At 47.5% G+C, this 23,810-nt stretch overlaps 2 protein-coding genes across 8 annotated transcripts in view; one reads left to right on the top strand and one right to left on the bottom strand.

The window, feature by feature from the left end:
* Nucleotides 1-6,435, top strand: part of TAOK3 (TAO kinase 3) — a 232,875-nt gene extending 226,440 nt beyond the window's left edge. For 6 of the 7 annotated variants that reach the window (XM_005572369.4, XM_005572368.5, XM_015431618.4 and 3 more), the window contains 2 exons: nt 3,391-3,573; nt 5,075-6,435. In XM_005572369.4, the coding sequence (XP_005572426.2) occupies nt 3,391-3,573; nt 5,075-5,236 (345 nt within the window). In that variant the 3' untranslated portion in view covers nt 5,237-6,435. Of the gene's footprint in view, nt 1-3,390; nt 3,580-5,074 lie in introns of those variants that run through there. The other variant, XM_045366060.2, reaches the window with a different exon arrangement.
* Nucleotides 6,436-12,683: 6,248 nt separating this feature from the next.
* Nucleotides 12,684-23,003, bottom strand: PEBP1 (phosphatidylethanolamine binding protein 1). The gene is made up of 4 exons (XM_005572366.5): nt 22,705-23,003; nt 20,900-21,009; nt 19,750-19,850; nt 12,684-13,682 (listed from the first exon to the last, which is right to left on the bottom strand). The coding sequence occupies exons 1-4, from the start codon at nt 22,837-22,839 to the stop codon at nt 13,465-13,467; spliced, it is 564 nt and encodes a 187-aa protein (XP_005572423.2). The 5' UTR covers nt 22,840-23,003; the 3' UTR covers nt 12,684-13,464.
* Between the last annotated feature and the right edge of the window lie 807 nt (nt 23,004-23,810).

The following is a 23,810-nucleotide window of genomic DNA, read 5'->3' as shown; positions in this document are numbered from 1 at the left end:
GAAACTGAAGTTCACTGAAGTAAAGCAACTTGCTTAGGACAGGAGTTGGCAAACTTTGTCTGTAAAGGGACAGATAGTAATTAACTTTGTGGACCACAGGGTCTCTGTCACAGCTACTCAGCTTTGCCATTGTAGCACAAACGCAGCCATAGACAAAACATAAATTAATGAGTATTAGCAGTGTCCAATAAAACTTTATTTACGGCCGAGCGAAATGGGTCATGCCTGTATTCTCAGCACTTTGGGAGGCCGAGGCAGGGGGATCGCCTGAGGTCAGGAGTTCGAGACCAGCCTGGCCAACCTGGTGAAACCTCGTCTCTACTAAAAATACAAAAAAATTAGCTAGGCATGGTGGCGCGTGCCTGTAATCCCAGCTACTCAGGAGGCTGAGGCAGGAGAGTCGCTTCAACCAGGGAGTTGGAGGTTGCAGTGAGCCAAGATCACGCCACAGCACTCCAGCCTGGTGACACAGTGAGACTCCATCTCAAAATATATATATATATTTATAAAAACAGGCACCAGGCTAGATTTGGCCCATGGGCTGTAGTGTGCCAACCCCTGGCTTGGGGGTAAGGGGGAAGGTCACATACCTAACTAGTGGTGGAGCTAGGATTTGAACCCATCTTGGGGGAAATCTGCACGCCTATATGCTTGACTGCTACTACATTATATTGCCTCTTATCATATATTTTTCCTCAGTGTAAGCCACTGTAAAGAATAGACATATTCACCTATACTCTTATAAAATTTTTAATGGAGCCGGGCACGGTGGCTCACACCTATAATCCCGGTATTTTGGGAGGCCGAGGCAGGCGGATCACCTGAGTTCAGGAGTTTGAGACCAGCCTGGCCAACATGGTGAAATGCCATCTCTATTAAAAATACAAAAATTTAGCTGGGCCTGGTGGCACTTAGCTGTAATCCTACTCAGGAGGCTGAGGCAGGAGAATCACTTGAACCTGGGAGACAGAGGTTGCAGTGAGCTGAGATCACACCACTGCACTCAGCCTGGGCAACAGAGTGAGACTGTCTCAAAAAGCAAGGAAAAACAACTTTTTAATGGATTTGATGTGTGTAACCTTGGGTGATAAATACTAAATCCTGTAATATCTGATTTCTAGCACTGGGCCGTCAGAGTCGGAGCTGGTACAGAACAATGGTACCAGTTACTGATAATAATAATAGCATGCCAGAAATAAAAGGAAATGGAGATGTTCTGAATGTTTAAAGATGTTTTGATGGTCTAAACTGACCATAGAATGAACCTCTCACCCACTTAGCCGGGGCGTACAGCAACTAATGCAGACAAGTGGAATAGGACTTCCACTTCCTTCACTGATAAGGAACCTCCCATATCAAGAGGGAATCAATAACAGCCTTCACTGGGAGCCAGTAAATCCTTTGGCATTTACCTGTGAGTCTGTTCCTGCCAAAGACTATGTATTGTGTCTAATGTCTCTTATCCCTTCATTCCTTACTGGGAAAATGAGAACTATCTGTCCTCTTTAAGGGTTTTAATGAAACCTGGTTAGGATTAATTTTTAGACGGTACCTTGGAAATATTACATAATTTATTTTATGTTCCTTTAATCTCTATAGTATGTTTCTCCAGAAGTACTAAAAGAAGACATGTGCAAATAACTATCTAAAACTATTTTCTTTTTTTTTTTTTTTTTTTTTGAGGCAGAGTCTCGCTCTGTCGCCCAGGCTGGAGTGCACTGGCACTATCTGGGCTCACTGCAAGCTCCACCTCCCAGGTTCATGCCATTCTCCTGCCTCAGCCTCCCGAGTAGATGGGACTACAGGCACCCGCCAGCACACCCGGCTAATTCTTTGTATTTTTAGTAGACATGGGGTTTCACCATGTTAGCCAGGATGGTCTCGATCTCCTGACCTCGTGATCTGCCGGCCTTGGTCTCCCAAAGTGCTGGGATTACAGGCTTGAGTCACCATGCCCGGCCCTTCTAAAACTGTTTTAATATAACATTTTGAAAAGTAATTTTTCAATCAAGATATGTATATTGTCACAAACTGTACATAAGGTGGAGAATAAGTATCTTGGAAAAGTGGTCAATATGGAAACACAGATAAGCTCAGGGTAGATGGACTGATTCAAGGGTTCTAATCTCAGTTCTCAGCCAAACTGAGGGCCTGCCAAAATTGGACCAAACCAAGCCTGTGACCAGGGGTCATCATTCCTAAACACTGTTCTGCTGATGGTCCGAAGCCTTCAACTCTGCTTTGAGAAGTTGGCACTTCTACTTGGTTCTTTCTCCACGCAGGATCTGGGTATCTTGTATAAGACAAAGTTCAGGCATTGCTTCAAAGCAGTTATGCCTCCTAAAATTATCAAGGGTACCTACCCTCTGTGGGGAAAAGATTTTTTCTTTTTATGAGACAAAGTCTGTCTCCCAAGCTGGAGTGCAGTGCTGTGATCATAGCCCACTGCAGCCTCGAACTCCTGGGTTCAAGAGATTCTTCTGCCTCAGCCTCCCAAAGTAGCTGGGACTACAGGCACATGCCACCATGCCTGGCTAGTTTTTAAAAAAATCTTTGTATAGATGGGGCTCTCACAATATTGCCTAGGCTAGTATTGAACGCCAGGCCTCAAGCAATCCTCACACCCTGGCCTCCCAAAGCAGTGAGATAACAGAGGTGAGCCAGCAGCCAGGGAAGAGATTTTGAACCACTTGGAGTTTTGGATTGGCTGGCTAGCAAGGTAACTTTTATAGCCGACAACAGGTGCCAACATTACTACTTGGAGCATAACGGTACTGTGGTATATCCCTCAAGTTTTATGGAAATTGGATTCATTTTTTTAGAGTTAAGCGTATCTAAATGATTTTAGGGTTAAAGATCTTGAAATAAGGACATGATCAGTTGAAACCAAAATAATGATAACTGCTACTATTTCTTGAACACTTGTAATGCATTGAGAACCGTGCCTAGGATTTTATATGAATTCTTTCATTTAATCTTCCCGCCAATCTCAGACAATAGGAACTATTCTTGTTATTTTCTTGAGGATGAAACACATGAGATCTAGCGAGGTAGGTAATATGCCAAGGTGTAACACACACAAGTGGATGGTATAGCTATAATTCAAGCCCAGGAGCCTACCTCCAAAGCCCGCAGTTGTAACCTTCCTGACGCCTGCTGCTGTGGTTTCAGACCGCACTGAAAAGAATGTGTTTGGTACGTTGTAGCCCACTGGGCAGACTTGACTGTTTTTGATTCCTAACTCAGATGTACCCAGAGCATCTCTGTTTTTGAGGGGGGAACCAATTTCAATCCAAGTGAGGAAGCCTCTTCCAGTAGTCACCAGGGGCTGTAGGCCACCAAGGGCCATAGGCAAGGGTGCATGACCGTGTGTGTCTTCTGTGCCCACAGTTACGGCTAGATGAGGCTCAAGAAGCAGAATGCCAGGCCTTGAGGCTACAGCTCCAGCAGGAAATGGAGCTGCTCAACGCCTACCAGAGCAAAATCAAGATGCAAACAGAGGCACAACATGAACGTGAGCTCCAGAAGCTAGAGCAGAGGGTGTCTCTGCGCAGAGCACATCTTGAGCAGAAGGTATGAGAGCGTTACTGGGGCCCATGCCACTGGGTGGAAGGGCAGAAGGTATGAGAGCGTTACCGGGGCCCATGCCACTGGGTGGAAGGGCAGAAGGTATGAGAGCGTTACCGGGGCCCATGCCACTGGGTGGAAGGGCAGAAGGTATGAGAGCGTTACCGGGGCCCATGCCACTGGGTGGAAGGGCAGAAGGTATGAGAGCGTTACCGGGGCCCATGCCACTGGGTGGAAGGGCAGAAGGTATGAGAGCGTTACCGGGGCCCATGCCACTGGGTGGAAGGGCAGAAGGTATGAGAGCGTTACCGGGGGCCCATGCCACTGGGTGGAAGGGCAGAAGGTATGAGAGCGTTACCGGGGGTCCCATGCCACTGGGTGGAAGGGCAGAAGGTATGAGAGCGTTACCGGGGGCCCATGCCACTGGGTGGAAGGGCAGAAGGTATGAGAGCGTTACCGGGGTCCCATGCCACTGGGTGGAAGGGCAGAAGGTATGAGAGCGTTACCGGGGGGCCCATGCCACTGGGTGGAAGGGGGCGTGGCTGAGGGAACTGCCGTATATGCAGCCTTCCTTAGTTGGAGATTAAACTGGGCACTTTTCACTTATCTGCTTTATGCTACTGGTACCCTTGTGAGGTAGGCACTGTTCCCATTCTGCAGGCCGAAACACCAAGGCACGCATGTCTGACCCCACATCCTAAGTCCTTCTCCTACTCTGCTAGGAAACCCTCAACGTTCCCAGCCAAAGGAATGGCGTGGGTTGCTTGGGGGGATTGATGTGACACCTGAAAGGTACTGTGAGCTGATAGCAGGGCTGCCAAATGGCACGAGGAAGCCAAATGTATAATAGATTTGACTTTTCAGCTATTTTTAAACCGAGAGAAATCACCAGCAGGGCTCTTTAAAAAAAAAATTAAAATGATGATAGGCTGATATTGCCATGCATAATAAATGTTATCCCAACTGAAATATGCATTGCTTTAGATATTCTGAGGAATATGAAGTAGAAAAGATTTCGTGAGGCATCTCAAAGCTGTTAAGCATTTATTTGCTTAACCAGTTATTTGCACTTTCTTCCAGTAGTTCCCTGAGACCAACATAACAGACTATTTTCCCAGCTCCTGTTCTAGAACTAAATTACTAATGACCCAGGAGGCATTTGGCTCTCTGTGGGAAAGCAGCACAATCCAATTGTGCTTGAGTGTCTTTTAGCTTCTCCTGAGCCATCCCCTCACACAGGACACTGACCTAGATCCGCCCAGCTGCTGGGCTTGCTAGAATGGCATTGCCAGCCCCAGGTGGACCCCAGACATTTTTATTCTTGTGAGCAAGTTTTAAATATAATGATTTAGATGCATTGATCACAGGACTCGGCCAGCCTTCCTCGGTCCTCCCTTAGTTCTTGTGTGTGTGTGCACTTCATGTGTGTGCCTATATGTGTGTGCACGTCATGTGGGTGCCTGTTAGGAAATGCTTTCCATTAAGAACTGCATTGTGCTTGTTTCAGATTGAAGAGGAGCTGGCTGCCCTTCAGAAGGAACGCAGCGAGAGAATAAAGAACCTATTGGAAAGGCAAGAGCGAGAGATTGAAACTTTTGACATGGAGAGCCTCAGAATGGGATTTGGGAATTTGGTTACATTAGATTTTCCTAAGGAGGACTATAGATGAGATTAAATTTTTTGCCATTTACAAAAAAAAAAAGAAAAAGAAAACAGAAAAAAATTCAGACCCTGCAAAACCACATTCCCCATTTTAACGGGCGTTGCTCTCACTCTCTCTCTCTCTTACTCTTACTGACATCGTGTCGGACTAGTGCCTGTTTATTCTTACTCCATCAGGGGCCCCCTTCCTCCCCCCGTGTCAACTTTCAGTGCTGGCCAAAACCTGGCCGTCTCTTTTATTCATAGTACACGTCACAGTATTGATGTGATTCAAAATGTTTCAGTGAAAACTTTGGAGACAGTTTTAACAAAACCAATAAACCAACAACAAAAAAAATGGATGTATATTGCTTTAAGCAATCACTCATTACCACCAATCTGTGAAAGTAAAGCAAAAAAAAATAATAATAAATGCCAAGGGGGAGAGAGACACAATATCCGCAGCCTTACACCTTAACTAGCTGCTGCATTATTTTATTTTATTTTATTTTTTTGGTATTTATTCATCAGGAATAAAAAAAAAACAAAGTTTTATTAAAGATTGAAAATTTGATACATTTTACAGAAACTAATTGTGATGTACATATCAGTGGTGACATATTATTACTTTTTGGGGGATGGGGGGTGGGTGGGGTGAAGAGATCTTGTGATTTTTAAGAACCTGCTGGCAAGAGTTTAACTTGTCTTCAGCATATTCTGATTGTATCATAATCATTTTCTGCTGTTGCAGAGGATGTGAATACACTTAAAGGAGCTCACAGAATCCCAGTAGCACAAATTGGGCTTTGGCAAATCGTGTATTTTGTGTATAGAAGGAATTTAAGGAGAGGTATTACTTATTTTCATATTGTATTTTAACTGTTTCTCTGATCAAATTTTTTTACTTCCTCCTCCTGTTCCTCCCCACCTCCCTCCTTTTCCAATTCAGTATTTGGAGTTCAACACTGTCTCTCAATCAGATCATCTTGATCTTTTTCTTTACTTCCCTTCCCCTTCCTAAGTCCCATTTCTTGGTCATAAATATTGCATTATTCACACTTTCAAACTGTGTATTTTCTTACAATAAAAAATGATGAAAAAAAAAAAAGGCTTTACTTCTTTTGCATGCACTTTAAAAACAAAACAAAACATTTTTCAGGTTCCAAGGAAGAGCATGATAACTGTCAGAGCTTTTAATTATATTTGTAAATAAAAGTGTTCATCACATCGCCTTGCTGTGTTATTGTAGCAGGAGGTTTCCCTTCTAGGTTCACCAGTGCACAATTCAGAGGGACAGCCACCCTCGTGAAACTGTTCTCCATTGCCTCAGTGAGTCAAAGAGGAGCCATTCAAGACTTTCAGGTAAAGCTGCGTCTTCCAAGTTCTTCTATGGGGCCGAAGATAGCATTGCACCATTCGATGTGGGCTCATGGTCAACGGCACCTTTCTGTCCTAAAGAATAGAAGGCATCCGCGCGCGCGCACACACACACACACACACACACACACACACACACAAAACCCCCCACGCGCCAGTCGTGCATAGAAGCATGCATTGCTGAAGAGAGAAATTGGGCACCCTTAAAGGAAAGCAGGCTGGGGAGAAGGCACCATAACCAAATATTTGAAATGATCCCATGTAATATTAGACCCCGCCTCCCCTCATATTCTGCTTTTATTAGAATAATTTTACATGTAAAACAATGAGATAGTAAAAAATACAAAATTTCAGGGATATGATTTGGGGGTCAGGACAATCTCAGTAAGATCCCATATGCTTAAGGCTGTATCAGGCTTGTCCAACCCACCTTATTTTGTTGTTACTCTGTTTTGTTTTAGGCTTTTGGCAGCCTGAGGCTATGGTTTTTGGTTTCCGTGTCTAGTGATACATGGAAAAGGGGGATGAGGAAGGGGCTTTACTGGCCCAACCAGAAACAGAAGCTAAGAACCCATGACTGTGTTCTCTCCCTTGGACACCCCTGGAAATTGCTCTTTAGAATAAGATGACCTGGGATGGGCCCAGCACTTTGGGAGGCTGAGGTGGGTGGATCACCTGAGGTCAGGAGTTCAAGACCAGCCTGGCCAACATGGTGAAACCCCGTCTCTACATTGTATTGTAATTAAAATACAAAAAATAAGCTGGGTGTGGTGATGGGTGCCTGTAGTCCCAGCTACTTGGGAGGCTGAGACTGGAGAATCGCTTGAACCCAGGAGGCAGAGGCCGCAGTGAGCCAAGATCGTGCCATTGCACATCAGCCCGGGCAACAAGAGTGAAACTCCGTCTCAAAAAAAAAGAAGTACGATGACCTGAAGATCATTCTTGTTTCCTACAGGATGTTCATGTGTCAGAGACAAATGTGACCAGTCATGTTCACAATGATAGGCTAAAGCAGAAAGGTATACTCATAAAATTAAAAAATAATTACCAACATGGGTTAATCCCAACCGTAAAACCTTTTGTAACTCACACTCAGTGATAATTGTGTTTCCTAAATAGCTCTGTTCATTGGAGTTTCTATATTAGGTACATCTGAAAATAATACTGGAAAGGGCTAGAAAGAAGACATGTAATGAAGAGAAACAGATACCATGGATGGCGTGCTTACGCTTGCCACGTGACAGAACACTAGGATTTCACAGATGAAGAAATAAGCTCACGCCAGAGTAAGTGGCGGGGTGGGGTCTGAATCGAGACCCGTCTGATCTATATCCAAAGGGGTATTCCATCTTCGGTAGGGTAGGAAAGCTTCCTGTAGCCTATTTCATCCATTTCTCACTGTGGTGAAAAAAGTCTAGCTAGTTTGGGAAAGGGCTCTATGTCTGAGACTGTAGGTGCTATCTTTAGAAAAGGTCTCGGTGGCTCACAGCTGGAATCCCAGCACTTTGGGAGACCGAGGTGGGGGGATCACCTGGGGTCAGGAGTTTGAGACCAGCCTGGCCAACATGGTGAAACCCTGTCTCTACTAAAAATATGAAAATCAGCCGGGCGTGGTGGTGGGTGCCTATAATCCCAGCTACTCGGGAGGCTGAGATAGGAGAATTGCTTGAACCCGGGAGGCGGAGATTGCAGTGAGCCAAGATTGTAGCACTGCACTTCAGCCTGGGCAACAGAGCGAGACTCGGTTTCAAAAAAAAAAGTCCCACTGCACAGTTGTCAGGGATGTGTCCCAGGGCAGTTACCAGGAAACAGGGATGTGGGTCCCTGCTCCTAACACCTGCTATGGACAGAGTTGTCCAACTCCTCCTAGTACCTGCCTGAGGAGGCAGTAAGGAAGGCAGGGGGACTAGGAAGGCTGAGGCAGGAGAATCGCTTGAGCCCAGGAGGTGGAGGCTGCAGTGAGGAAACAGGCCTGAGGAAACTGGGCTTTTGTACTTTATTCTTATATGACAATCAGGCCAAGTTTAGTCATTTACATACATTAACTATTAATCCCAACAAAAGATGATTTTGTCCTCTAACAACCGTGTGAGATAAATAAGGCGGGCTGACAACCCCCTGCAAACCTGATTTTCTTTTCAAATGGGGAAGCTGGAATTTGTGACCCAGTGGGCCTGGTGGTTATGAGCTGGACCTTGAGGACAGAGCTGAGTTCAGAATGGGGGTCACCCACTTCCTAGCCACCCTTGGGCAAGTTCGCATCACATACCAGTTGAAGAAGGGAAACATGGCATCACCCTTCTTTCTAAGATGACTACTGCCTTCTCATATATATGTATTTTTTTCTCTTTAGTACCATGTTAGTATTAATGTTTTTTTCTTTTTTTTTTTTTCTTTTTTTTTTTTAGATGGAGTCTCACTCTGTCACCCAGGTTGGAGTGCAGTGATGCGATCTTGGCTCACTGCAACCTCCACCTCCCAGGTTTAAGCAATTCTGCCTCTGCCTCCCACGTAGCTGGAATTACAGGTGCCCACCACCATGCCAGGCTAACTTTTGTATTTTTAGTAGAGATGGGGTTTCACCATGTCGGCCAGACTGGTCTTGAACTCCTGGCCTCAAGTGATCCACTCGCCTCAGCTTCCCAAAGTGCTGGGATTACAGGTGTGAATCACCGCGCCGGGCCAGTATTGATAGATTTTTCTTTTTATGTTAATTTCTTTTGCATTTATTTTACCTTCTTTGGTTGGTTTGTTCACCTTATTCTGAATCATTTGAGTCTGTACCTGTTTTAGACAAGGAAACTAACAGATCATTATAGTTCCTCATTAATCTGCAGACTTTGAAAAAGGACTTGTGGTTATCAAAATGTCTCATTAAAACAGAAGTTTAGAGAAAAACTATACGATTTTAAATATGCGTAAATATCAAATTGTCAAAATGTTTGAGAAGACTGATAAGAGTATGAAAAAGTAGGTACTTTTTTTTTTTTTTGAAATGGAGTCTCACTCTGTCACCCAGGCTGGGGTGCAGTGGCGCCATCTCGGCTGACTGCCAAGCTCCACCTCCCGGGTTCATGCCATTCTCCTGCCTCAGCCTCTCGAGTAGCTGGGACTACAGGCGCCCGCCACCACGCCCGGCTAGTTTTTTGTATTTTTAGTAGAGATGGAGTTTCTCGGTGTTAGCCAGGATGGTCTCGATCTCCTGACCTCGTGATCCACTCGCCTCGGCCTCCCAAATTGCGCCCAAATTACAGGCGCCCGCCACCACGCCTGGCCAATTTCTGTATTTTTAGTAGAGACGGGTTTCATCATATTGGTCAAGCTGGTCTCGAGCTCCTGACCTCAGGTGATCTACCTGCCTCTGCCTCCCAAAGTGCTGGGATTACAGGCGTGAGCCACCGCGCCCGGCCAAAAGTAGGTAATTTCATACGCCACTGACATGAATATAATCAGTGTGATCTCTGCGAAGAATGGTTTCTCAGTATCAGAATTGAAAATGAGCCTGGGCAACACAGGGAGAGCCCATATCTACTAAAAAAAAAAAAAAAAATGAACTGTATATGGTGGCACAGACCTGTAGTCCCAGCTATTTGGGTGGCTGAGGTGGGAGGATCCCCTGAGCCCAGGAAGCAGAGGCTGCAGTGAGCTGTGAGCCACTGCACTCCAGCCTGAGCAACGGAAAGAGACCCTGTCTCAAAAAAAAAAACAAAACAAAACTGAAAATGTATATATCCTTTGACCTAATTATTTCAATACTTGGAATTCACCCTACAAAATTACTTGAAAAAGCATTGTATACATATAAATGGTCACTGAAGCACTGTTTATAATAGCAAACAACCAGAAATAACCTATCACCCAAGGGGGCTGGTTAAATACATCATAGAACATATATAAGATCAAATATTTGCTTCAAATAACATTTGTGGTGAATGCCAGGTGCAGTGACTCGCACCTGTAATCCCAGCACTTTGGGAGGCCCAGGCGGGCAGATCACTTGAGGTCAGGAGTTCTAAGCCAGCCTGGCCAACATGGCAAAACCCTGTCTCTATTAAAAATACAAAACAAACTAGCCAGGCATGGCAAGCCTGCAGGAGAATTGCTTGAACCCAGGAGGTGGAGGTTGCAATGAGCTGAGATCGTGCCATTGCCCTCCAGCCTCAGTGACAGAGCAAGACTCCGTTTCAAAACAAATAAAACAAAACATTTGTGGTGACTTGTTAACTGAAGATTCATTAGCTTGGGGAAAAAAAAAAAAAAGGCAGAACAATGTATGCCAGTATCTAGAGTAAGACTTATTTTTTAGAATAAATATGTAGATATATGCTGATACATATATTTTTATTTACCAATAACTAAATGGAAGGTAGGAGACATTTTCTTCCTATAGCGCACAACTTGTCTAACCATGTACGTGTATCACATTTTACTTTTTTTTTTTTTTTGAGATAGGCTCTTGCTCTGTTGCCCAGGATGGAGTGCAGTGGTGCAATCACGGCTCCCTGCAGCCTTGACCCCCTCACCTCAAGTGATCCTCCCACCTCAGCCTCCCTAGTAGCTGGGACTACAGGAGCAAGTCCACACATCGGGCTAACTTTTGCATTTTTTACAGACAGGGGTTTCACCATGTTGCCCAGGCTGGTGATCTGCCCCACCTTGGCCTCACAAAGTGCTGGGATTACAGGTATGAGCCTCTATGCCCAGTCTTTACATTTATTTTCAAGGTCAAGGTCAACAGGATAGTTGTTTTTTTCTTTTTTTTTTTTTTTTTTGAGATGGAGTTTCACTCTGTCGCCCAGGCTGGAGTACAATGGCGTGATCACGGCTCACTGCAACCTCGCCTCCCAGGTTCATGTGATTCTCCTGCCTCAGCCTCCTCAGTAGCTGGGATTACAAGCGCCCACCACCATGTCCAGCTAATGTTTGTATTTTTAGTAGAGACAGTGTTTTACCATGTTGGCCAGGCTGGTCTTGAACTCCTGACCTCAGTTGATCCACCCACCTCAGCCTCCCGAAGTGCTGGGATAACAGGCGCGAGCCACGGCGCCCGGCCGACAGTTGTTTTCTTTATAACTTGTGTTCAGCAAAATCTTATTATGTAAAAAATGAATTTTAAAACTCTAAAGTAAAAAAAAAAGAAAAAAGAAAAAACGTCCAGGCTTGGCATGGTGGCTCACACCTGTAATCCCAGCACTTTCGAAGGCCAAAGCAGGTCAGGAGGTCAGGAGTTCGAGAGCCGCCTGGCCAACATGGCAAAACTCCTTTTCTACTAAAAATACAAAATTCGCTGGGCGTGGTGGCGCATGCCTGTAATCCCAGCTACTCAGGAGGCTGAGGCAGGAGAATCACTTGAACCCACCCAGGAGGTGGAGGTTGCAGTGAGCCGAGATCGGCCTGGGTGACAGGGCAAGACTCTATCTCAAAAAAATAAAAAAACAAGAAAACTTACATCTACCTTATGTGCTTCCAGCGAGGCAACATTTTCAAGTTTTTTCAGAAAAAAAAAGTACTGCAGCGAAAGATGGGGAAGCGCCAGTCATTAGCGCCTGTCAGGCCTGATTCAGGATCCCCCCTTTCCATTGCAGACACCACATCAGTGATTTGCACCTTCAAACACCTCCTTTCCTTTCTTTTGGTTCCTCAGATGGCATGACACCGTGACCTTCTCACCCTCCTACCCTGCGCACCTCTTTGGTGCTGATCCTCTGTGGAGAACACACGAGAACGGAAAGTGCAGGCTACTTCTTAGGCATTGTTACAGTGTCCGCACCAGACTTCACCAAGCGGGACGGTTTTCAGCCGGCTTCTTCAGAACATCCTACTCAGGTCAAAAGGACCACTTGAAGCAAAGGTGCTTTTTGGGCAAGACGACTCGGCCTCACGTTTTATGATTTTTTTTTTTAGAAACCTCAAGTCTAACGGTTTGCTCCTACTGTGGGTTAATGGCACATGTAGAGGCACGGACCCTCCGTACGGCCCCTGAAACAAGTCCCAGCCATTACTTGCTGGTCACGGAGACGACTCACCCTGAGAGACTTTGCCTTCCCAGGCTTATGAAACCCACACCCAATAGGACAAAACATCCGGGGACTCGGTTCCTCCATTCAGGTTTCTATTTTTATTCAACTATAAGCAAACAGCACAATTAATGCAACATTCAGCGATTCCAGACCAGCTTTTCTGACCCCCATGAGAACGATCAATTTAACAGACAAAGATGTAAGGATTCCTCCTAAGCTGTCTGCGAGCGCTGCTGCTGGTCTCCATGGCCACGTCCCAACGGCAGCAAAGCTACTCTTCCTCCTGCCTCTTCCAGGACTGCTCTTTAAAGGGGGCACAGCGACATGCTGATGCCTGTCGAGGCATCTGAGATGTACCGTGTTGGGGGTCAGCCTCAATGCCAGCCTCTGCTTGTCTAGGTGAGCGACATCACCATAAAAACACATTGTGTACCATTCTGGACTCAGGTTCATAAAGGCAGAGGCAACCAATCTTTTTTTTTTTTTTTAACCTCCCTTAACGATTATTTGACGCTTTGCTCTGTCACTGTAGAACTGGTCTTTCTCCCCCACCTCCCCGATTTTTTCTTTTTTACATTCTGGGTTGCTATTTTCAGATGAACAATTTGATGACCCCATCACAGTACCAACATATCCCCCAAAACGAAGTTCAAATTTGATCAAAACATAAATCAGAGTGAGTGAGTAAAATTAGAAAGGTCAGGCAGCAGGAAAAGCCACCCTCAAACACCATCTGACTGGCCAGGTGTCGTCTGTGCCAAGGGGGGCAGGAAGAGGAGAAATCTATTATACATGCAACACTGAACTAGGGAACAGGGCTTGGGGCCTCCAGGACACTTCAGATCCCCAAGCTAACCCCCTACTTCCCAGACAGCTGCTCGTACAGTTTGGGCACATAGTCGTCCCACTCGGCCTGGTAACACGCGCCGGCCACCGGGGCCCCGAGCTCGTACTTTTTACGGAAGGACGCCACCTTGAATTTGCCACGGTGGTCTCCAGATCGGTTGCTGAGGATGGGCTCGTCACACTTTAGCGGCCTGGCCTGCTCGTAAACCAGCCAGACGTAGCGGTGGAGGCCTGTGGGGAGAGGCAGAGGGAAGATGTACATATAGCCCAGCACTTGAGATGGGGACGTCACTGGTTTTTATCGAATGTTTCAACATGGAGGCACCCAGACCACACCATTTACAAGGAGGACACCAAGGGTCCAGACAGGTATTTGGTACAAATTAACATTTAATGGCAATTAACATATTAATGGCAAAAACCGCAATTACTTTTGCCACCAACCTAATAGAATGTGTTAGGCCCCTGCTGTAACGTGTAAAGCCCAAGCCCTTAGTTCCAGCCTCTCCTGGCCTGTGGGATCTGGCCTCTGCACCCCCTTATCCTCGCCTCCCACGAGGCCCTGTGCTCTTCATTCACCCCACTTCAGGCTCCCAGCCAATCTCAAGTCACCACCCACCACCTCCGATCAGAACACCCGTTTCACTTCTGTCAGGTATGAGAACCCAATTAAGGACAAAGCAAATCAATGACTAGGGCCCACCATACCACAATCGAGCCTCCAGAATAAAGGAGAACATTTTCTTTCTATCTCCAAAACTTACTTCCTTAGAAAACTGGAGACCTACTTTGACGTGACCCAAACTCACTTTAACTAAGCAGCTTTCTACAAGCTTCAATGATATACTGGATGCAAATAGGTACCATGAGCTTTTTTTGTAAAAGTAGGTTTTGTTTTCTTTTTTAAAGTGGGTTTTGTTTTTGTTTTTGTTTTTGAGATGGAGTCTCACTCTCTTGCCTAGGTGTGGAACACAGTGGCATGATCTTGGCTCACTGCAACCTCAGCCTCCCAGGTTCAAGCAATTCTCCTGCCTCAGTCTCCTGAGTAGCTGGGATTACAGGTATGCACCACCACGCCCAGCTTTTTTTTTTTTTTTTTTTTAATATTTTTAGTAGAGACCAGGTTTCACCATGTTGGCAAAACTCCTGACCTCAAGTGATCTGCCCACCTAAGCCTCCCAAAGTGCTGGGATTACAGCTGTGAGCCACTGCCCCAGCCAGAAAAAAATTTTTATTATTATTTATTTATTTATTTATTTATTTTGAGACAGGGTCTTGCTCTGTTGCCCAGGCTGGAGTGCAGTGGCATGATCTTGGCTCACTGCAAGCTCCGCCTCCCGGGTTCACACCATTCTCCTGCCTCAGCCTCCCGAGTAGCTGGGACTACAGGAGCCCGCCACCTCGCCTGGCTAATTTTTTGTATTTTTAGTAGAGATGGGGTTTCACCGTGTTAGCCAGGATGGTCTCAATCTCCTGACCTCATGATCCCCCCACCTCAGCCTCCCAAAGTGCTGGGATTACAGGCTTGAGCCACCACACCTGGCCAAAAAAGTTATTTTTAAAAAAGTTCTTTAAATATTTGCACACCGATGTTCAATGCAGCAGTATTCACAATAGCCAAGAAGCAGAAGCAACTCGACTGTCCACTGATGGCTGAATGGATGATCAGAATGTGGTTTATACACACAACAGAATATTATCCAGCCTTTTATTTTTTCTTTACTCCTCTGTGTTACTCTAGGACTATTCAGCCTTAAAAAGAAATTCAGACACATGCTACACCAGAGAAGAACCTTGAGAACATTACATTAGTGAAATTAGCCAGTCAAGACAAATATTGTACAATTCCACGAGGTATGTAAAATAGACAAACACTGCAACAGAAAGCGGAATGATGGCTGCCAGGGCTAGGGGAAGGGAAATGGGGAGCTGTTGTTCAATGGGGACAGGGTTTCTGTTGGGGAAGATGAAAAATCTAGAGATCTGTTTCACAACAATGTGAACGCAGTGGCCGGGCACGGTAGCTCAGGCCTATAATCCCAGGACTTTGGGAGGCCAGGATGGGAGGGTCGCCTGAGCCCAGCAGGAGGAATTTGAGACCATTTTGGGCAATATGGTGAAACCCCATCTCTACCAGAAACAGAAAAATTCACTGGATGTGGCAGCCTGTGCCTGTGGTCCCAGCTTCTCGGGAGCCTGAGGTGGGAGGGTTGCCTTAGCCCAGGAGGTGAGCTGAGCCCTGCAGTGAGCTGAAAACATGCCACTGCGCTCCAGCCTAGGGGACAGAGTAAGACCCTATCTCCAAAAAAAAAAAAAAAAAAACCCAGTGTGAATGTAGTTAACACTACTGCAGTGTACACTTAAAAATGGTTAGGATGGAGGGGGTGCGGTGGCTCACGCCTGTAATCCCAGCACTTTGAGAGGCTAAGGCAGGTGGATCCCTTGTCAGGAGTTTGAGACCAGCTTGGCCAAGATGGTGAAACCCCGTCTCTACTAAAAATACAAAAATTAGCCAGGCATGGTGGCGCGTGCCTCTAATCCTAGCTACTCAGGAGGCAGAGGTGGGAAGATCACTTGAACCTGGGAGGTGGAGGCTGAAGTGAGATGGGATCACACCACTGCACTCCAGCCTCAAAAAAAGGGTTAAGGTGGTAAATTTTGCCAGGCATGGTGGCTCTTGCCTGTAATCCCAGCATTTTGGGAGGCCAAGGCAGGCAGATCACCTGAGGTCGGGAGTTTGAGACCAGCCTGACCAACATGGAGAAACCCCGTCTCTACTAAAAATACAAAATTAGCCGGGTGTGGTGGCACATGCCTGTAATCCCGGCTACTCGGGAGGCTGAGGCAGGAGAATTGCTTGAACCTGGGAGGCGGAGGTTGTCGTGAGCCAAGACGGCGCCACTGCACTCCAGCCTGGGCAATAAGAGTGAAACTCTGTCTCAAAAACCAACCAAACAAAAAGATGGTAAATTTTATATGTTTTTATGAGCGTTAAAAAAAATAGCTTTCAAAAAGCAAGTAAAGCAAGTTACAAAACAAGAATGGTCATAAGGACATTAAAACCTCATTAGTCATCAGGGTGATGAACAGTAAAACCACAAAATGGCTTTTTTTTTTTTTTTTTTTTTTGAGAAGGACTCTCACTCTGTCGCCCAGGCTGGAGTGCAGTGGCGCAATCTTAGCTCACTTCAAGTTCCGCCTCCCTGGTCACACCATTCTATGCCTCAGCCTCCTGAGTAGCTAGGATTACAGGCGCCCGCCACCATGGCTGGCTAATTTTTTGTATTTTTAGTAGAGACGGGGTTTCACCGTGTTAGCCAGGATGGTCTCGATCTCCTGACCTCGTTATTCGCCCACTTCGGCCTCCTGAAGTGCTGGGATTACAGGTGTGAGCCACCGCGCTTGGCCTAAATGGCACCATTTTACACTCACTTAAGTGTTTAAAGTCAAAAAGACCAGGCTGGGCATGGTGGCTTACACCTGTAATCCCAGCATTTTCGGAGGCCAAGGCGGGCAGATCACAAGGTCAGGAGATCAAGACCATCCTGGCTAACACAGTGAAATCTTGTCTCTACTAAAAATACAAAAAATTAGCCGGGCACGGTGCTGGGCGCCTGTAGCCCCAGCTACTTGGGAGGCTGAGGCAGGAGAATGGCATAAACTCAGGAGGCGGAGCTTGAAGTGAGCTGAGATGGCGCCACTGCACTCCAGCCTGGGCGACAGAGCGAGACTCTGTCTCAAAAAGAAAAAAAAAAAAGACTGACAACACCTAATGCTGGCATGGAGCTACAAGGATGTTATATGCTCTACTGAAACTTTCAGATATTGCTGATCAGAGTATGAAGTTTTCTTTTTCTTTTTTCTTTAAGACAGGATCTCTATCACCAAGCCCCGAATGCAGTGGTGTGATCACAGCACACTGCAGCTAAAGTATAACATTTTCAACCATTTGGAGAACCTTGGGGAAATTTCCATGACTAACAATTCTACTCTTCAGTATTCACCCAAGAAAAATGGAAACACCTGCCTACAAAATGACAAGAATGTATACACACAAGAATATATGGCGGGCCAGGCACGGTGGCTCACACCTGTAATCCCAGCACTTTGGGAGGCCAAGCCGGGCAGATCATCTGAGGTCAGGAGTTCAAGACCAGCCTGGAACATGGAGAAACCCTGTCTATACTAAAAATACAAAAATTAGCTGGGCGTGGTGGCATCTGCCTGTCATCCCAGCTACTTAGGAGGCTAAGGCAGGAGAATCATTTGAACCCAGGAGGTGGAGGTTGCAATGAGCTGAGATCAAGCCATTGCAATACAGCCTGGGAGACAGAGCGAGACTCCATCTCAGAAAAAAAAAAAAAAGAAAAAGAATAGTGAAAGTGATTTATGGAGACAGGAGTCAGAATATGGTTAGCTCTGGGGGAATTTAAGTAAAAAGGTCACATGAGAACTTGCTGGAGGATGGAAATGTCATCTATCTTTCCAGTGGCTGGTACCTTCCATGGGTGTAGGCATTGATCACATTTGCTGACTGAACCCTTCCGATCTGTGCATTTTGTTACATGTAAATTATACCATACTACAAGAATATGGAAAAAGCAACAACAAGAAAATGAGTTACTAGGCCGGGCGCGGTGGCTCAAGCCTGTAATCCCAGCACTTTGGGAGGCCGAGACGGGCGGATCACAAGGTCAGGAGATCGAGACCATCCTGGCTAACATGGTGAAACCCCGTCTCTACTAAAAATACAAAAAAACTAGCCGGGCGAGGTGGCGGGCGCCTGTAGTCCCAGCTACTCGGGAGGCTGAGGCAGGAGAATGGCGTAAACCCGGGAGGCGGAGCTTGCAGTGAGCTGAGATCCGGCCACTGCACTCCAGCCTGGGCGACAGAGCGAGGCTCCGTCTCAAAAAAAAAAAAAAAAAAAGAAAAAAAAAGAAAATGAGTTACTGAGGCTTTTTTTAAAAATGAGAACACAGCTCTTACTTGAGAGAACTGCTTTATTCTCATGGGTAAGCTTCCCATAATTAAGCTGCCTAATTTTATAACTGCCCTAGACAACTTAATAGGTCCCTGGGAAATCTGTCCCTTTACCATCTACTATGCATATGTGAGAGGGTTTAAAGGCATCTGAAGCTTCCCGGTCTCCAGAGAAAACAAGATCCCGTGACGAACTGTCCATGTCAGGGATGTTCTTATACCCCTTCATGTTAACTCCTGGCTGGATAAGCTGTACGAAAGCTAGGATTGTGACAGTTCCACCAAATGGAAACATCCTGCACTGAACACCAGGCAGTAGAATGCATCTCTCACCATCAGCGTAGGCAGCACTTACCCAACCTCAAAGTTTCAATACGGTGGCCTTTCTCTTTCTATCTCTAGATGTCCACATGTATTTTATATGTAATAGCTATAACACGATACAACACAATACAATGAGTGTGTGTGTGTCTTCAATATAGTTCTGCTGAAGTCTTCCAAATCTTTTTTCAATATACCAAGCTAGACTTTTTCAGAAAGAGGGAGCAAAAAATGAATGCAGAAGGCAACCTTATATAGTTAATTTGGAAACTGATCATTTCTGAAATTTTTTATAGAATTAGCAACTCAAAGATCACCCCGGGCAAAGGCCTGAGATAGTTTAACTGTGTATTCCACCCAGCGCAGCCCCAAAAGGCCATGCTAAGCTTTCCGCAACAGTGATTCCCTCTCACCGACTTCCCTGCTTGCTAAAGGGCTAGGGATGCAGAGGCCACTCCACACAGAGGCCACTCCACACATCTGTCCAGAACCCAAGGCTCTAGCCACCTGACACTCCTGCAGGTGTGAATGTGTGCCCTGAAGGCAGCTGCCCTACAGGTGAGCTGAGATGCTATTTCCAGCAGGGTTAAGGGCTCTCAAAAGAAAAGAAAAAAGGCCAGGCGCGGTGGCTCACGCCTGTAATCCCTGCACTTTGGGAAGCCGAGGCAGGCGGATCATGAGGTCAGGAGATCAAGACCATCCTGGCTAACACGGTGAAACCCCGTGTCAACTAAAAATACAAAAACTAGCCGGGCGAGGTGGCAGGCGCCTGTAGTCCCAGCTACTCAGGAGGCTGAGGCTTCAGAATGGCATGAACCCAGGAGGTGGAGCTTGCAGTGAGCCGAGATGGCGCCACTGCACTCCAGCCTGGGTGACAGAGTGAGACTCTGTCTCAAAAAAAAAAAAAAAAGAAAAGAAAAGAAAAAAGCACTGAGCCAATCCGAATGTGCACCCGAGCTCCCTCCCAACCCTCCCACCAAAAACCACCTTTACTAACCTGTGCCCTTGGGAGGCCCTGAGCCCACATAATCGGAGAGGACTGTGCCACTGCTGATGTCATTGCCCTTCATGTTGACCACCAGGAAATGATGCCATTCCCTGCACGAAGAAACACGGGATGTCAGCACCACAGAAGATCAGGAACACTCACTGCACAGCCAGCAACGGGGCATCGAGAACATGCGGGGTGCCAGAACACTGGCATCGAGAACATGCGGGGTGCCAGAACACTGGCATCGAGAACATGCGGGGTGCCAGAACACTGCCGCAAACAACAGTCCTCACTTTCTCAGAGGCTGGCACGAACCTCAGGGGTTTGCAGAAGAGCAGACCCAGCCCCTCCCACCCTCTTTTTCTAGAGCAAAGGTCAGCAAACTTTCCATTAAAAGCCCAGAGAATAAACGTGTTAAGCTGTGGGGGCCGCAGTCTCTGCCGCAACTATTCAACTTGGCCTCGGCAGCACGGAAGCAGCCACAGATGACACACGGCTGTGCTCCAATAAAACATAACTGATGGACACTGACACGTAAATTTTGTCTAATTTCCACATGAGAAAGTACTATTCTTCTTTCAATTTTTCACCGATCATTTAAAAATGGTAAAACCAGGCCGGGCGCGGTGGCTCACACCTGTAATCCCAGCACTTTGGGAGACTGAGGCGGGCAGATCACCTGAGGTCAGGAGTTCGAGAGCAGCCTGGCCAACATGGTGAAACCCTGTCTGTACTAAAAATACAAAAATTAGCCAGGCATGGTGGTGGGTGCCTGTAATTCCAGCTACTCAGGAGGCTGAGGCATAAGAATCACTTGAACCCGGGAGGTGGAGGTTGCAGTGAGCCAAGATCATGCCACTGCACTGCAGCCTGGGTGACTGACTGAGACTCTGTCTCAAAAAAATAAAAAATAAAAATGTAAAAACCATTCTTAGCTCATGGGGCCGTACAAAAACAAGCCACAGGTAGATATGGCTCTCGGCTGTGAGTTACAGATACCCGCTGTAGGGGGCAAAAGGGCAGGAAAGGCATTCTCTGGCTTAAGCATGGGTGGGGGATCCCAAACCAGGTCTACTTCTCCATGTCCAGCAAGGAACTTACACCCGATAAGTCATGCCTGCATGACCTGCTCTTCCTCGTCTTTCCCAACTCTCACCTGTATTTGGGATCCTTCCTGCTGGGAGCATCCGGGTCTGTCAGGACCAAGGTGTAGAGCTTCCCTGAATCAAGACCATCCCACGAAATGCTGGTGGGTCTATTCTTAACCTGTATGAAGGAATCAGTTTGGAGTAAAAAAGTCAGAAATGCTGAAGAAACTGGCTGGGTGTGGTGGCTCACGCCTGTAATCCCAGCACTTTGGGAGGCCCAGAAGAGAGGATCACTTGAGGTCAGGGGTTTGAGACCAGCCTGGCCAACACGGTGAAACCCGTCTCTACTAAAAATTCAAAAATTAGCTGGGCGTGGTGGCGGGCACCTGTAATCCCAGCTACTCGGGAGGCCGAGGTGGTGGGAGGATCGCTTGAGCTGGGGAGGCAGAGGCTGCAGTGAGCCAAGCTCACCCCACTGCACTCCAGACTGGGCGACAGAGTGAGACTCTGTCTCGAAAAAAAAGAGAAATCCTGAAGAAACCGATACTCTTTCTTTGATCTCAGACTCTTCAAAGACAAAACGGAATAGATTTTTAATAAAATCAACGACCCTGTATTGACTGTAAGAGCCAGGAGCTGGAGTTTTATATACATCATTTATCTTATTTATTTATTTTGAGACCAGGTCTCCTTCTGTCCCCCAGGCCGCAGTGTAGTGACGCTATCAAGGCTCACTGTAGCCTCAACCTCCAGGGAGGGCTCAATCGATCCTCCCACCTCAGCCTCCTGAGTAGCTGGGAACTACAGGCTCACACCATCACGCCTGGCCATTTTTTTTTTTTTTAGAGTTGGGGTCTTACTATGTTGCCCAGGCTGTGTATTATTTCAGTCCCAACAACACCACGGGGCTAGTGTCCCAGCACACTATTAACAGAAACAGATGAGGCTGGGATTCCAACCCTGGCACTGAGTCCCCCTCCCAAGGACACCCTTACATTGTCTGTCCGGAATCACAGGGTTTCTGGATTTGGTGATCACGAGGCTACCTGGGGCCTGCTAAAGTGAAATCTGCATTAACGTTTCAAAGTGCAAAGAAAAGGAGAAAGCCAAGGTGGTGAGACGGGGGCAGGGAAAGGGAGGCTATGTTAGATGGCCACTTCATATGTAAACATCCAAAAAATTTAAATTCTGTGAACATCAAAAACAATGTAAGGTCGGGACAGTTTATTTAACACTGTTGCCCGGAGCTTCATAACCAACTAGCAGTGGCGTCTGCAAATCTAGTTTCTTCACTTTCAGCAGCCCCAGCTCCGTGGGCGTGGGAGGTCAAACAGCAAAACTAAACCGTCGCCCTCCAGCGTTCCGGCTGCACGCTGTCGACCGATTTAACAAAAGAGAAATCGGCCGGCGCGCTCATCGCCAGTTACATAATGCGTCACAGGCTCTCAGCCCTCCAAAACGAGGCCTAAAATGCTGACGCCCTAGGGGAAGCTCTGGGGGCGGGGGCGTCCGAACGGCCACAGTCTACTCCGTCTCGGGGACGTCCCTCTCCAGCGCCCTGCCCCGTTGAGGGAGAGGGGGATCCGGCCTGTTTCCGGACCTAGGCCCCTCTTGGGCCCGAAGCCCGGGAAAAGTGAATGAATTTCTGCTGCAGGCCGAACCTGCCTGGCCACGCCACAGGCCAGGTTCCCGGTGCTCGAGGTGGCCCCCAGGCATGGGACACGGACCCCGGTACCTCTGCCCTGGGGGGCCTCGACACACGCAGGCTGAACCTCCCCACCGCCCCTGGCCCTGTCTCCGCTGGGTCCCACCCAGGCGGCCGTCACAGGCCTCCGTGCCAGGCCGCTTGCTGCACGCCCGCCGCCCGGTGTACCTGAGTGGGCGTCAGCACTTTGCCCAGCTCGTCCAACGCCGCCCCGGCGTAGGTGACATGCAGCGGGTGCTGCGGCTGCTCGTCCACTTCTTGCAGGCTCAAGGGCCCGGACCACTTGCTGAGGTCCACCGGCATGGCGAGGCCAAGCAAAGCGTGCAGCCGGGCGTGCCGCGGCAGGCTAGGCGCGGGCGGCAGCGGCAGGCTAGGCGCAGGCGGCAGCAGCGACACGGAGGCCTCAGCGAACTGACCCGGGAAGGCGCAGAACCAGCCACCAAGCGAGAGCACGCGCCCCAGCCACCGCCCGCCCCGCGCACCGCCCCACGCCACGCCCACCGCTGCCTGGCCTCTGATTGGCCGAAGCTGGCAGAGCAGGGCCGCTCGGGCTCCTGGGTCCATGCAACCTGCTCCGGGTGGCAGCCGAGTTCTCGGGAACCGCGGCTTGGCCTGCGAGGCTATTGTTTCAAGAAATGAAAATAAAGGGCGCCCTGGAATAGGTCCGCCTAAGAGAGAGGTTCGTGCCTTACAAAGTGTCGCGCTGAAAAAAAAAAAAAAAAGCAATTGAGTTCGCCTTGGTTTCGTTTTGGTTTTCTTAATTTTTTGTATGATTCTTTGCTCCACTTTCCAAGTTCAGCAATGTGGCCTGGCTCATACCTATATCGCCAGCACGTTGGGAGGCCAAAGCAGGAGGATCGCTTGAGCCCAGGAGTTTGAGACCATCCTGGACAACATAGCAAGACCCCATCTTTACAGAAAACTTAAAAAAAAAAAAAAAAAAAAAAAAAAAAGCTAGACATAGTGGTGCATGCCTGTAGTCCTAGCTACTCCGGAGTCTGGGGCGGGAGAATCACTTTTTTTTTTTTTTTTTCTGAGATGGAGTCTTGCTCTGTTGCCCAGGCTGGAGTGCAGTGGCACGATCTCGGCTCATTGCAAGCTCCGCCTCCCGGGTTCACACCATTCTCCTGCCTCAGCCTCCCGAGTAGCTGGGACTACAGGCGCCCGCCACCACGCCTGGCTAATTTTTTGTATTTTCAGTAGAGACGTGGTTTCACCATGTTAGCCAGGATGGTCTGGATCTCCTGACCTCGTGATCCGCCCGCCTCGGCCTC

Source organism: Macaca fascicularis, chromosome 11 (assembly GCF_037993035.2).
Source record: "Macaca fascicularis isolate 582-1 chromosome 11, T2T-MFA8v1.1".
NCBI classification, from domain to species: domain Eukaryota; kingdom Metazoa; phylum Chordata; class Mammalia; order Primates; family Cercopithecidae; genus Macaca; species Macaca fascicularis.
This window is presented reverse-complemented; position numbering and strand designations above follow the sequence as displayed.

Excerpts from the sequence above, each read along its gene's own strand:
- PEBP1 (XM_005572366.5), bottom strand. The coding sequence starts at position 22,839 with ATGCCGGTGGACCTCAGCAAGTGGTCCGGGCCCTTGAGCCTGCAAGAA. Across the intron at positions 21,010-22,704 it reads AAGTGCTGACGCCCACTCAG|GTTAAGAATAGACCCACCAG; the intron begins GTACACCGGGCG and ends TCCTTCATACAG. Across the intron at positions 13,683-19,749 it reads AGGGCCTCCCAAGGGCACAG|GCCTCCACCGCTACGTCTGG; the intron begins GTTAGTAAAGGT and ends CTCTCCCCACAG.